The sequence below is a fragment of the Rhinatrema bivittatum genome, chromosome 7, assembly GCF_901001135.1.
Source record: "Rhinatrema bivittatum chromosome 7, aRhiBiv1.1, whole genome shotgun sequence".
In the NCBI taxonomy this organism is placed as follows: Eukaryota; Metazoa; Chordata; class Amphibia; order Gymnophiona; family Rhinatrematidae; genus Rhinatrema; species Rhinatrema bivittatum.
Genome location: NC_042621.1, coordinates 191,871,821 through 191,886,962, shown reverse-complemented (window position 1 = coordinate 191,886,962; position 15,142 = coordinate 191,871,821). Strand labels below are relative to the sequence as shown.

Sequence of the window (15,142 nt, the reverse complement as noted above, 5' to 3'; positions counted from 1 at the left end):
TAGCTTATTGCGACATGCGTTAACGTTTTCACACCCCGCGATACTTGTACATTGCAAGTAGCAAAGTGCCCAGACAGGGATTTCTCACTTTTGTGGAAGGGGGGGGGGGAGACAGAGAGGAGAGAGAGCGCGATCACCTCTGGGGTGGCACACATAGTAGTCTGTTACTGTTGCGGAGGAAGCAGTGGACCCTTGGGCCGGCCTGGCAGAGTAGGAAGCTGGAAGTGAGGAATACTCCGCGGAGAGGTAGAAGGCCGGGAGGCGGCGGCAGACTCGAGGTGAGGTTTTGGTGGTGGTTTAGGGTTTTGGGGCCAGTTTTAGATGCAGAGTAAGATGTACGAACAGCACAGTAGACCTCGGTGAACATTTGACATGATTTGGAGTGAGGAAAGTCACACAAAGATGAGATTTCTACAATGTTCTCTTGCCCTAGCTTGATGGACTCTCTACCAGGGTACTAATAAAAAAATCCATAAATTGCTGTAAATTAATAAGCAGTAGTAGCTTGTGATTTATTTAATATTTGGGTACTTGCCAACCAAAGCGGGCCCCCAACTTTTATGGCCTGGGGTACTGATATGCAGACATAAGGGAAAAAGCACAGAACTGCTTCTATGACCAAGTCCAAAAGCAAAGCACGTCAAGCAGCATTGTCTGAATTTTCAAAAAGTATCCTCACTCAGTAAAAATGTTGCTACCAGTAATTTTTTTATGGGTTTGACAGTTGCTTGGTTTTGATTGTAAATATTACTATCCTTATCACAAAGCTTAGGGATAACTGGACGGAGCAGCAGTTGCTTCGCTTAAGAGAAACATGAGATTAACCTGCATGGTGCGGCAGATACTACCATAAGAAGCTTGCTGGGCAGAATGGTTGACCATTTGGTCCTTTCCTGCTGTCATTACTATTTTACTGTGGTAGCAATTAACAAAAGCCATTTACACGTGTAAAGAGCACTTGCATGTGAATATCCTATGGACAATTCAATGGCATATATTGTAGCAATTTTCAAAAGCCCACATACATGGGTAAAGTGCATTTACACAAGTAAAGCCCAGTTTTATTCATGAAAATCCTTTTGAAAATTACCCCTAAGGCTTTTTCTCCCATTCTGTGTCCTTGGAAAAAGATCTTGAGATGCAAATGATATTCACAACACAGATGGTTGCACAGCTTGTATGTATGACACAAAATAAGAGCTTCCTTTCATATATCTATATATAGATAGTTTTTACAAGTTATTATCACTAAGTCATTTGTTGTCTGGAAGTTAGCACTAGTTAAGTCAATGCTGCACTTACTTGGGGTGCTAGGGCTCTTTGGTGACACCAACTCTTCCTCATCTGCATTCCTCCCAAGAATCTTGGTTTCCTCCTGCACACGCCTCTCCGTTGAAAATCCTACTTTGTTTTCTCCCTGTTGGGCTTCTATCTTGTTGGTTATGGGGTCTGCAGAGTTTACGTCAGGCGCTTCCAGCATTGGCTCTTTCTTACTCTTAACGGCCCAGTGCATGGACTGAAAAAAAACAAACCACAAAACAGGTCTCCACCAGCACTAGATTTTCTTCATAATTCACACACAGGTGCTCTTGTATCAAGGGTCAAATTCTTCAAGACTTTTTGCCCCATGCCCTTAACTTTAAAGCCTTCCAGAGCCAGGCTCTCAGGAGCCTAGAGTATCTGCATTCTGCTAGAATAAAATCCCCGACTCTTGCCATCCTTATGCAAATTTATGCAGAAGAACAAATAATGTTCAGCAGCCTAGCAGGATTAGAACATATTCCCTCAAGGCCGGTATAAGAGTATTTGGTGCCCTAGACAAACCATTGGTCAATCCCCCATTCCCGCAATCTCCCCCCCCCCCCATTTACCTATTAGTGGCAGCTCCAACACAGTGCTCCCTCCTACCAGTGGTAGTGGCTACAGCACAGTACACTCCTCTCTGCCAGTATTCGCTTTTGCACAGCACCCCTTTGAGCCCCTTGCTGGCAGGATTATGCTGCCCCCTACATTTTGACAGTCTAGGCGACTGCCTAGTTCGCCCACTGGAAGTACCGGCCCTGTATTTCCTCCACCTAAGTCAATTTATATGCAGCTAATGTCTGTTATCTAAAATGCCACATACGTTTCTTGGAAAAAAAAATTTCCAGACCCTGGAAAAAGTTGCCTCTCAAGCATACCCTGGTTTTCTAGAAACCAGACTGCCTCAATTTATATCTTTTTTTTTTTTCTCATGTGCTGAAAGTTTCCTCGTTTCTTTGGATTTCTAGCTCCAACAAAACCAGTCCCTACTGGGGCTATGGAACCATGAGCCTTAATGTGAAGTTACCATGGAGTGAGAGGGAGCATTCTCCTATATGTAAACTCCTCCTATATCGCTCAGTCATTAAAGTGATAACTGCTGCAGAGTACATTTGCCCCTAAACCTAAACAGGTGTTGCAGTGGAGTCAAGATTCAGAAAACTTTATTGTCTTGACAATTATAAAGTGTTGCCAAGGGAATACATAAAAATCCTTTAAAACAAAAAGGGAAAAAATTACAAAATAGTAACAATAAAATTACAAGGTACAAAAAGAGCAACAACAAGCCAAGGACCTGAAATGTATAAATTACTAGGCAAATTTAATCTCATTCTCAGAAGCTGGAGGATTTAAGTCAACAAGTTACCACATTACAACAGGTTCAAGATACGATGATTAAATCCGATATGGCTCAACAGAAGAAGATGGAGACTACTGAAAACTCTCTTAGATATTTGAATCTTAGGATTCTGAATTTTCCTAAATCTAATTATATATCTTCACTGGAAATGTTTAAAAATACTTAATGAGATTCTTAAGATTCCTACTGAAGCCATTTCCCCTGTTAAAGCTTATATGATAAAAACTTTGGATTTAGGACAAGAGGAAAATGCTCAAGAGTTAGACTCCAATTTAACTCAGATGTTAGAATCTTCCATTGAAGTGACTATTACTCAGTGGGGAACTCTTTATTTCTTTGGGTTTTTTTCTCAGGATAGAGATTTTATTCTGAGACAATTCTTTCGACATAGGCTTTCCCTATTCCATGGCCAGCATGTCTGGGTATATCCGGATATCACTCGTACAACTCAACAAAGGCGTAAAAAAATTTCGAACAATGCATTCTGAAATTATCGCACTAAGGGCGAAGTTTATTTTAAGATTTCCATGTAAATGTTTAATTTTTCATCATGGAGTTAGATATGTTTATTTAGATCCTGCCTCTTTGTGTACATATCTTGATTCTTATGCCTCTGCTCCTTCTATTTAGCATTATATAATGGTGATGGAATATAATGTATTATGCTCAGTGTTTGTCTCTCTCAGGTATGACTTTTTCTGAGGGATAATATGTTGCTTATGATTTGTTTAAATTTTCCAGAATCTCCTGTATGCTTATTATATATGTTACGTGTCCCGGCTGTGCAAGGCCCACGCCCGGGCCTACTCATCCCGGGAGCTCAGCTGTCAGCTCCAGTTCACCTTCGCTCGCAGCGGTGGGCAGCCGCCTCCATCCCCGAGCGCCTGCAGCCACCTCTTCCGCTTCTGACTCCTGCGCGGTTCCTCCTGGTGCCCGGCGGGCCTCCCCGCATGGGCCATGGAGTGACGATGCTGCCCTATTTCCTCTGGGCTCTGGCTTAGGCGTGCACGCAACTTGCGCTCTTTTAAAGGGGCCGAGACGGGAAAGTAGTCTGCGGCCCCGGATGATGACATCACTGGGCCTCTGTATAAAAGGCAGGGCCCAGCCACTTGTTCCCAGCCTTGGCAACAGGCATCCACGATTGCTCTTGTACTAGTTGCTCGTTCCTGGTTCTTGTCTTCGGTTCCTGTCATCTTTCCTGGTTCCAGTCCCTGCGTGTTCCCGTGCCTGTTCCTTGTTCCTCGGACTGATTCTCTGGTATTGACCCCTGCATCGCTTGGACTACGCTTGGACTAATTCTCTGGTATTGACCTCTGCATCACTTGGACTACACTTGGACTGATTCCCTAGTATTGACCCTGCATCGCCTGGACTACTCTTGAACTGATTCTCTGGTATTGACCCCTGTATTGCTTGGACTACACTTGGACTTATTCTCTGGTATTGTTCTCTGCATCGCTTGGACTACACTTGGACTTATTCCCTAGTATTGACCCTGCATCTGGACTATGCTTGAACTGATTCATTGGGAGGGTATAGAGTCCAACAGGATAAAGATCATACAAGAGACTAAATGCTAAATTGAATCTATATGGGTAGAAATCCCATATGTGTTGGGTAAGAGTATAGTGATAGAAGTATACTACTGTCCACCTGGGCAAAATGGTCAGACAGATGATGAAATGCTAAGAGAAATCAGGGAAGCTAACCAATTTGGCAGTGCAATAATAATGGGAGATTTCAATTACCAAATACAAAAAATATCTCTTAATCTATAGACCCACAATCAATGTAACATTAAAGCAAACAACGTGGTTCAAAATATTTTCAATCTGCAATGCTGTGTATTATTTCTGATAGATTTAAAGAGATACACCATTATATGAAATTGGGGACCATCATACCACCCACTGTGCTTACAAGTTAAGACTTGTGTTTTTTGCACTTTGTTGGGTCACTTTTAATCATCGGTCCAAAAAGTCCAGTATTCAAGTATTCAATTTTTAACTTTTTTAAACTGTTTTTTAAACTTATATATAAAAAGTACAGGAGATATAACTTCCCTTGAGTAACTTCCAATAAAAACTTTTATCAACGATTGGAAGAGGATCCTACAGATGAGATTCTGTTGGAAATTAAAGAAATAGTAGAAAGAGGATTTGAATTAGGATACTTAACCAGCTCAGAACGAAGATTTTTGATTAACGAAAACCCTAGAATACCAGTCCTGTATATACCATCAAAAATCCACAAGACACTATGTGACCCTCCGGGAAGACCTATAGTATCAGCGAATGAATCAATATTAGAACCAATTTCAATTTTCCTGGATAAGATTCTTCAGCCATGTGTCTCCAAGTCAACCTCCTATGTGAAAGATAGTACCAGTATGTTGCAGTTCCTCGATACTGTGCAGTTATCCCAAGAGTGTTTGTTAGTAACGTTTGACATTGAGTCACTTTATACTGTAATCCCACAAGAACAGGCACTGTTGGCAGTTACAGAAGCTTTGAAGTCACACTCGCATCCTAAAAGAATTCCAATTGCTTATATTATTGAATTTCTTGAATTTACATTAAGCAGGAATTATTTTATGTTTGATGGAGAATTCTATTTACAGATCCACGGGACAGCAATGGGAGCGGCTATGGCCCCTGATGTGGCCAACATCTTTGTTTCCAGTTTTGAAGCTCTGCATATTGAAAAATGCCAATGGACCCCCCATTTAAAATGTTGGAAGAGGTATATTGATGACATTTTTGTTATATGGGAAGGGCCTCAATCAATTTTACAGGAATTCCATATTTGGCTTAATAGCCTGGACTACTGTTTAAAGTTTACTATGGAGTGTCATCCACAACAGATTGCCTACCTTGATATACTCATCACAAGAAAAGATACCAACGTTATCACAAGTATATATCGAAAGCCTAATGATCGTAATAATCTGCTACGTTTTGATAGATTTCATCCCACTAGCTTTAAAACCAATTTACCAGTGGGCCAGTTTTTGTGGCTGAGGAGATTATGCACAGATCAGAGTGATTTTAAGAATCAGGCAAAGGATATTTATTTATTTATTTAGTTTCTTTTACTATACCGATGCTCAAGACTAGGTCTTATCGTACCGGTTTACAATGTAACTGAGGGGAAACCAATTAACATCAAGGTAGAAAGTAAAGTTACATTAAACAGGGAGCGTAAAACCTGGGCAATGGAAGACAGTACAGAGTTTAAACTAAGAAACGATTAGAGAGAGATAAATATATAAATCAACAAAAACTATAAGATACATAAACATAGGTTTATCCTAGGCAGTTATTAGCATGGATATGGCTCATCGTTTTTTTGCAGCGGGGATATCCAACGCAATGTATTAAAAAAGCCTACCGAAGGGCATTATATTCCAATAGAGAATATTTATTTTTACCAAAAACATCTGAGCCACAATTGAACCCTCAGACTGTTGTACTCAGACACACACTTATTGTCAGCCCCTATCAGTAGAGCTATGAGAAAGCATTGGGGGATTGTTCAGCTGATTCATCCTTTATTAAATCAACCCCTGAGAATTGCTTATTCTCGGCGTGGCTGTACAAAACCCACCACAAATTCAGAACCTTTGAAAATTTGTGATAAATGTAAGTTTTGTCCACTGAAATCTTCTCAGACTCATATCACCACAGCAACTGGCAAAGTAATAGCGCTACCAGATTTTTCTTGCCACTCTACTCATGTGGTTTATGCCATTTTCTGTCCATGCCCACTAATATACGTAGGCATGACAAAAAGACAAGTTAAAGTCCATTTAACAGAACACAAATGTTGCTTAAAAACAGATCGACTAGAAGAACCCTTGGTTGCACACTTTAAGGAATTAGGACATGAATTCAAAGACATTAAATGGACTGTTTTAGAAATTGTTAATCAACATTGGAGAGGGGGGAATCGAGTAAAGACTTTGAGACAATGTGAACAAAAGTGGATTTTCCATCTACAATCAGTCACTCCCGGTGGACTGAATAAAGAGATCGAATGGTTTCACTTCATGTGATTTCCCGCCGAAATCAGGAATGAATTGGATGTCAGGTGGATTCTTGAGCACTTTATTTAAAATCAGACCCGGTCCGAGCTGTTTCACCGCTAAAATTTTAAGCGGAGAAATGGTGTCGGGTCCGGTAAGTATGTTTACAAGCTATGCCGTCCCAACTGCGAAAAAATGCATCGTTAAAATATTTTTAGAAAAATGTTTATAAAATGCTGAAAAGCTAAGATTGTTACAAAGATGATTTAATTCAAAGTCTTTGATTTTTTAGAAATTATAGTGGACCTTCAGTTTCCAGTAAGTCGCCTTAGCAACTTTCGGCGATTCTCAAAGAAGAACTGGTGTGGAAGATTTGCCTACAATCCCGTCTGTAAGACATATGGGGAGTGCTGGATCAGGAGAGTCAGAAAAGTTTATGTCTCTGAAGCAGCAGTGTTGCAAAACGCACGCGTCGGACTACTGACCCCGACAGTTACTGAAGGGAAGTTATATCTCCTGTACTTTTTATATATAAGTTTAAAAAAAGTTAAAAATTGAAGACTTGAATACTGGACTTTTTGGACCGATGATTAAAAGTGACCCAACAAAGTGCAAAAAACACAAGTCTTAACTTGTAAGCACAGTGGGTGGTATGATGGTCCCTAATTTCATATAATGGTGTATCTCTTTAAATCTATCAGAAATAATACACAGCATTGCAGCATTGCAGATTGAAAATATTTTGAACCACGTTGTTTGCTTTAAGATTTCAATTACCCCAATATTGACTGGGTAAATGTAACATCAGGACTTGCTAGAGACAAAGTTCCTGGATGTAATAAATGATTGCTTCATGGAGCAATTGGTTCAGGAACCAACAAGAGAGGGAACTATTTTAGATTTAATTCTTAGTGGAACGCAGGATTTAGTGAGAGAGGTAACGGTGGTGGGGCAACTTAGCAACAGTGATCATAACATGATCAAATTTTAAACTAATAACTGGAAGGGGGACAATAAGTAAATCTGCAGCTCTAACACTAAACTTTCAAAAGGGAAACTTTGATAAAATGAGGAAAATAGAAAAAAACTGAAAGGTGCAGCTGTAAAGGTTAAAAGTGTTCAACAGGCTTGGACATTGTTTAAAAATATAATCCTAGAGGCGCAGTCCATATGTATTCCACACATTAAGAAAGGTGGAAGGAAGGCAAAACGATTACCGTCATAGTTAAAAGGTGAGGTGAAAGAGGCTATTTTAGCCAAAAAAATCCTTCAAAAATTGGAAGAAGGATCCATCTGAAGAAAATAGGATAAAACATAAGCATTGTCAAGTTAAGTGTAAAACATTGATAAGACAGGTGAAGAGAGAATTTGAAATGAAGTTGGCCATAGAAGCAAAAACTCATAATAAAAACTTTTTAAAATATATCCAAAGCAAGAAACCTGTGAGGGAGTCGGTTGGACCATTAGGTGACTGAGGGGTTAAAGGGGCTCTTAGGGAAGATAAGGCCATTGCAGAAAGACTAAATGAATTCTTTGCTTCCGTGTTTACTAATGAGGATGTTGGGGAGATACCAGTTCCGGAGATGGTTTTCAGGGGTGATGAGTCAGACGAACTGAACGAAATCACTGTGAACCTGGAAGATGTAGTAGGCCAGATTGACAAATTAAAGAGTGGCAAATCACCTGGACTAGATGGTATGTATCCTAGGGTACTGAAGGAACACAAAAATGAAATTTCTGATCTATTAGTTAAAATTACAACATTTTCTAAATTTTCTAATCTTTTATTCACTTCATCTTCTACTTTTATCTGGTGGGTCTGAATTTTTTCAATCTGAAGTACACGTTTTTCTATTGCATTTATAACCTCTTTTTGCTTTCCCAATTCAGTAGTATTTTGTACTAGCGACTTGGAAGTTTTAATGACTACTTCAGTTAAATTATTTATTGAAACATCCAATTTTGCCATATAATTCCACAGGCTTTCCAGGGTAATATTTGCAGGTTTCTTTGGTAAATTATCTGTTTTAATTATTACACTAATATTTTTCTGCTCTCCTATTACAGAATCTGGACACTTCGGTGTATTAGTCTCTTTTGGAAAAACATTAAGATTTTCCATTAAGCTCAATTGCTTTACTTCTTCCTCCTTCTTCTGTTCAAAGGATTCCACATTCTTATTAAGTTTTTCAGATTTTTCTCGAAGATCCAGAGGGAATAAGACCTCCTCGTATAGGCCACCTGTATTCACCGGGGAAAACCCACTTTCTTTTCCAGGTGGTGATGGTGGAGCCGGAGCCCCAGGGCTTAATAATGTTTCTATGGCCTGAGGAGAATCATTCCGTTCTGATGTTTCACCTTCAGTGGCCTGCCCACTTGGGTTATTCACGGGGTCCAACCACTCTAATACGGTTTTTTGTCCTATTTCTTGTATAGCCACCTCACAAGGAGGCCTCAACTTGGCCTTCCTTTTTGTGTGTGGCATATTTCAAAAGGAAAATAACCAAATAACTGGACTCTAAACACGTATCCAATGGTATAATGTAATTAACAATAGGTGTGGATTTCACTATTGGAGGCTTCAGAGGGAGAAAGGCTTAAAAGGTCCTACCTGGAGATGTTACTCAGATTTGAATATCCAACATGCCAAATCCAATAATAAAAACTTAATAGGGCGAAATCCCGGTAAAGCCCTGCTTAGCTGCATGCCCCTTAAGCGCGCGCGGCTTTAGTAGCGCACTGGCGTTGGCTGCGCGCTGCAGACAATGCAGCTTTTGTAGTCACTTCCGGGTCCCGCCTCCAGTAGACGCCCCCGATAGGAAAGCCAGCGTTTCAAGATGTTTTTACCGTCGGGGCCAGTCAGATCACACCCGGATTCCACTGCTCCAATAAATCAGGAAAAAAGGAAGCCTCAGGTAATGAAAGCCAGTTCTCTCCTCCCTGCCTCAGAGAACTAGGCAGACAATGCGGCTTTTGTAGTCACTTCCGGGTCCCGCCTCCAGTAGACGCCCCCGATAGGAAAGCCAGCGTTTCAAGATGTTTTTACTGTCGGGGCCAGTCAGATCACCCCCGGATTCCACTGCTCCAATAAATCAGGAAAAAAGGAAGCATCAGGTAATGAGAGCCAGTTCTCTCCTCCCTGCCTCAGCCTTTTAAAGTTTTATAGAATTCAGTGCCAAGCCCGTCTGGTCCCAGGGGCCTTTGATGGTTTTAAATCTGTGATAACTCTCCGGACTTCATCTACTCTGATGGAAGCCGCTAATAGCACTTTGCGTTCCTCTATTAGCTGCGGCAGACCCAATCGTTGAAAACATTTTTCCATGCTTCTATATTCACAGGTCCTGCAGTATGTAATTCTTTGTAAAAAGATTCAAACGCTGCACTAATCTTATCTGTGGACGTGTGTGAATTACCTTCATACTCCAATCTATGAATAATAGTCCTTTTTTTTCAGCAGTTTGAACCAAGCGAGCCAGCAATTTCCCCCAACTTATTTCCCCATTGGTAAAGCCTCTATTTATAAAACCATATATATGTCCCTTTAAGACTGCCTTGGACTGAGATCAGGTGAATAATTAAACTGTTGATATTGCTCCCATTTAACTTTTAACTATTGGACAAACTCCTTATCTTCTGTAGACTCTGGTTACATTCTCCAATGAGAATGCATTGTCTTCCCTGGCATGATTGACAACTGCACTCGTCCGAGAAAACCACCTCATAATCTCGGTATTATGCAAAATGTGAAACAATGATTCAGACAGCAAAACATAGTCAATACATAAATGGACCTGGTGTACCTGTGAAAAGAAAGAGAATTCCATATTGTTTAAATGTAATACCCTCCAAGAGTCTATAAGGCATAATTCTTTGGATAAAAACCCCACTCCAATCTCCGCTTGAATTTCGGTGCGTTTTTGAAGGTTTACAATCCACCAGTGGGTTATCAGGGATGTTGAAATCCCGTCTGTTCCCCCCACCCCCCTGGATAACAGAGTAGCCCTCCCATCTACTCACCAAGGCCAATAATTCTGTAAAAAAGGCATGGGAGTATCAGTTTGGAGCGTATATATTTAGTAATAGCATCTTAGAGGCATACAGGGAGCCAGTTACCAAAACATATACCTGCCATTTGTGTCTGGTGTTTGTTTTTCTACTATTAATGGTGTAGCCTTATTAACCAAAATGGCCACTCCACATTGCCTAGTATTTAGTGAGGCATGGTAACACTGACCTACCCCTTCACAGCTCAATCTCCTGGTTTCTTTAGCATCTAGGTGTGTTTCATGTAAAAACCCAATGTTAGTACTTTTTCTTTTAAGCTCTGTCAATAGCTTTTTTCTTTTTATTGGCGAGCGTAAGCTATCAACATTTAGGGAGCAGATAACTAAATTAGCCATCAATCTTTGTTACAGTTTTACATATGAGATATTTATTCATATACACAGGAAAGACCTCCCAGCCTAGGTCTCCTGGCATTCCAGACAGGGTGTTGCATTTCAGAAGGTGGACCCCTGTACCGAGGTAGAGTAGGCGCTACCCAATGGATGGGTAACCCTTTAGGTCTCTACCGTCAGAGGGCAAGGCTTGATGAGATAAGCGTAGTATGAAGACTTCACCCTGGAAGCTTGAGATCCCCCTGGGAGGAGCTCGTAGGGATCCGGCCGCTGGAACTTAAGAAACTCCCTGAAGACTAATGAAGGTCTGGATGCAGGCGCCTCCTGCAGGTCATGGATTCCAGATGGCTGGCGCCTCCAGCTGGTCATAGATAGTCCGGGAGTAGAAGTCGAAGTATAGTCCAAAGCCGGTCCAAGGGTCGAAGTCCAGAGAGAGGTCGAGAGCTGGTCCAGGAACAGACGGGAGAGTGATCCGAAGCCAGTCCAGGAGCAACACAGGAGAAGGGTCCAAAGCCAATCCGAAGTCAATGCCAGAGAATCATAACAGACAGTCCGAAGGTCAGAAGCCAAAGAATCAATCCACTGGAGAGGAGGAGCAGAAGCGGGATGAAGAACAGAGCAAGTCCATGAACATGGAGGACTGGAAACCAAGCGCAGAGCCTCAATACCAAGGCAAGGTCTGAGGAGCAGACCTTGCCTTAAATATCCAAAACGAGGGAGGAGTCCCGGGAAGGAGCCACGACAACTTCCTGTCATGGTCCCTTTAAATCGTTTCTTCAGCTGCGCGCTCGGCCCTAAGTCAGCCAGAAGGGGGCGGAGTCATCCCTGCTGGCCTCAGCAGCGGCCATGGCCGCGAGGGGAGCACCAAAGGAGGATGCCTGCTCCTGCAGGAGCCTGGGGACCAACTCGACGCCGCAGGTGAGTACTTGGTCCCGGCCACGGCCGGCGGCCATGACAGTTGGCCCTGGTCGTGGCCTGCCGCAGCCAGCGGCCATAACACAGGGCCCACACTCACAATACCATCTCCGACCTCTTGCAACCCCATTTACTCCATTCATACTCAGACATTCACATTCAACCATACACTCCCCACCTCCCCCATGTACCCTAATACTTCTACCTTCTTCCCCTAAGTCCTCAACCCACTGCTCTTGAGTATGGACTCCTACTAAGAAGCACCGGTTGGCTTTTTCTTCCATTTTGCAGCACCAAAACCAGATTCACTTCCGGCATTGTCCAAATCTTCAAAGGATGACAAGTGGCAAAAACAGATCAGCGAGCAGGTGCCCCGGGGATCGCTTTATACATCTGTTTAAAGGCTGATCCATTGTGATGGGCTATCCAAATTATACCTCAGCTGTGGAAATGTTAAACAATGAGTCAGAACCCTTATTGACTCAGTCAAGAGAGGACATGAAATCGTGCATATCAGCTTTAGAAGTAAAAGATCTGAAGAAAGATTGAAGAAAGAACTTAATGCCTTTTCTATGTAGCTGCGAGCAAAATGGTGTAAGCTCACGCTGCATCATAGCCATCTTGGCCGAATAATCTGGGAACAACAGCAACTTGTTTTCAAACACTTCCTCTTGTTCGCGGAACACATTTAGTATGCGCATCATATCGAGAAAGTTGAGAAATTTGACTATTACTTGCCAGGGACGTGATGCAGCTTGTGAGAAAGGCCCAATATGATGCGCCCTTTCTATTATCATATGCCGTGTTTGCATATATTCCCAGCAACTCCAACAAGCGCGACTCGCACCACTGTAACAGGGCTTCCCCTTGGATCAACTCAGGTAGGTCTAATATGCGCCATTGTTCCGCGAACTGTGGTTTTCTAAATCAGCTAGTTTCTCTTCTAGCTGTCATTTTTTCACCGCAATTGCTGCACCCCACTATCCAGCCTGGTTAACTTCACCTCGTGGCAGCCTAGCTTTTGATCGATAGCAACAGCACCATATTTTGGTCTGAAAACTTTTCATGCAGTTTAGCCATTGACACTTGCAGTTTTTTCAAATGTGTACTCACTGCCACTGATACCTCCTTGGTGATATCACTCAACAGTGATTCCGAGGTAATCTCTGGCAATGTTCTGGCCTCTGCCGCCATCTTGTCCTCTGGGGCTATCTGTTTCTCAGCTCCCAGTCTCCTTGTTCTTGATGCCATAGCCCTTGTCTCACTCACCACCAGAGTATGTACGATCAGGAGAATTTGCTCTAGCCCCTTCAGTGCTCAGATTCACTTTTTATGCAGGATTAGTATGCGGACTGACAGCGATCCCTTAGGAGCTTGGACTTGTGACCTCCACATAGGCTTGCATCAGGCTTGCATCATCGCCGGATGTCTCACCCCCATCAGTCTTTTAAAACCTTGTTTGTTTTTCTTTAACGTCACTGAGCAGATTTTTTTAGACTAGGCCTGGTACTTGCTGGTCAAGGCAGTGCTGACACACACAGCTGCCCACTCAAAGGTTGACTCATCACTTTTATTTAACATCCACAACAAAGGCAGAGCAAAATAGCAGATGTTTCTCTACTAAAACGCACTGGGACTTTTCAGCAATCAAAGGGTTTTCCCCAAAGGCATATAAGGGGAGAAAATCTTTGATAAAATCAAGACCAAAAGAAGCCAAAAAAAAAAAGGAACACGTAGCAAGAGCCACACAATGGACATGCATGTATTCACAGTTCAATCTATGCAGGCTATTAAAACATGAAACACTTTGTTCTCCTCTATCAATGATACTATAGCATAACGAGTACTATAGCTATGAAATTTTTTTATTACTTTTCATTTAATACTAGACCATATCGGCACTTCTAATATGCAAATTCTATCAGAATTAAAAAAAAATTCAATAAAGACCTTTTGATGCCAGGGACCGGTTGGCTGATCTCCTAAACTGACATGGACTGGCTGGTTGGTAGAGTTGGGGGGACACATCAGGTGAGGGGGAGGAGTCCCCTCCTGTTACTGAAGAGCATGGGGGTCCTCTCTGTGGCTAAAGTGCCCCCCACCTCTTCAGGAGTCTCTCCCAGTCTCAAACCAGCCACATCCTAATGTTTTAATTATGACAAAAGGAAGTGATGTTCTTGCCCCCAGCACAAGGGAGGGAAAAACAGCAGGTCTCCTCATTCTGGAAACAAGTATAACCAGGGGCTAAAAATACTTACCCTGATGGCAGTAGAGGTAGTTGCTAGGCACTTCAAAGATCCAGGGCATGGGCCCATAGGTGGGGTGGCCAACTTTTCCCATTGACAGTTCCCAGACACCCCACCAAATGTGAGGACAAGGAGTGTGGGGGGTAGGGGAAGGAAGGTCTCCTGTTACGTCTGTTAAATTAACATTTTTCTTCTTTTCTGTTCTACAAAAGCATTGCTAAGAACTTAATACCCCCTGCCTTGAGGTTTTGATAATTAAGCCCCTGCTTCCCCCAAAAAATCAGGAAAAAAAAAACCCAGAACAGAACAATCTGATCCTGCTGGACTTGTAATGTTTGTGCACCAACCACTCTGCAAGAGCCAAGAGAAACACCGTTCTAGTAGACTCTTATTCCATCAGTAACATGCTGCTGATTTCAAATCAAGGGGCTCTCCCCTGCTCCATCACACTTGGTGGAATGTTCCTTGGTTGTTTTCACAAGATCATTTAACTCTCCACCTGTTGCGGGCATGGACCCTTGGACCAAGTTGGAGTTGGCACAACTTGCAGGAAGGAGCCCTGCAGGTCCCCACCCCCGACTGGTGGAGCTGGCTGTGGCAGAGGCCCAACTGGAGCTTCACCTATTCCAGCCCACGACTGCTGGAGCCGGCAGGACTTAGGCACGGGCCTCTGCTGTTTGCATGAAGATCCGCCGAAGAAGTCGAGTCACTGCCTGTGTTCTACTTGCTCAGGACCATGGCCTATGTCAAAGGCAGGCAGAGTTCAATCAGAGTCGGAGTTCAGGCAATCGTTAGTGGCAAACGGTGTGCAATCAAAGTCAAAGTTCCAAGCCAAGGTCAAACCAGAGATCCGTCAAAGGAAGGAGGAACAGAGAAGCAGGCAGGGAGGCTAGGAGCA

At 42.5% G+C, this 15,142-nt stretch overlaps 1 protein-coding gene across 2 annotated transcripts in view; it reads right to left on the bottom strand.

Annotated features, from left to right (window-relative positions):
- DNAJC12 (DnaJ heat shock protein family (Hsp40) member C12) overlaps positions 1-15,142 on the bottom strand; it is a 97,926-nt gene that overhangs the window by 16,493 nt on the left and 66,291 nt on the right. For both annotated transcript variants that reach the window (XM_029609710.1, XM_029609711.1), the window contains exon 4: positions 1,303-1,516. In XM_029609710.1, coding sequence (XP_029465570.1) covers positions 1,303-1,516 — 214 coding nt within the window. The remainder of the gene's footprint in view (positions 1-1,302; positions 1,517-15,142) is intronic.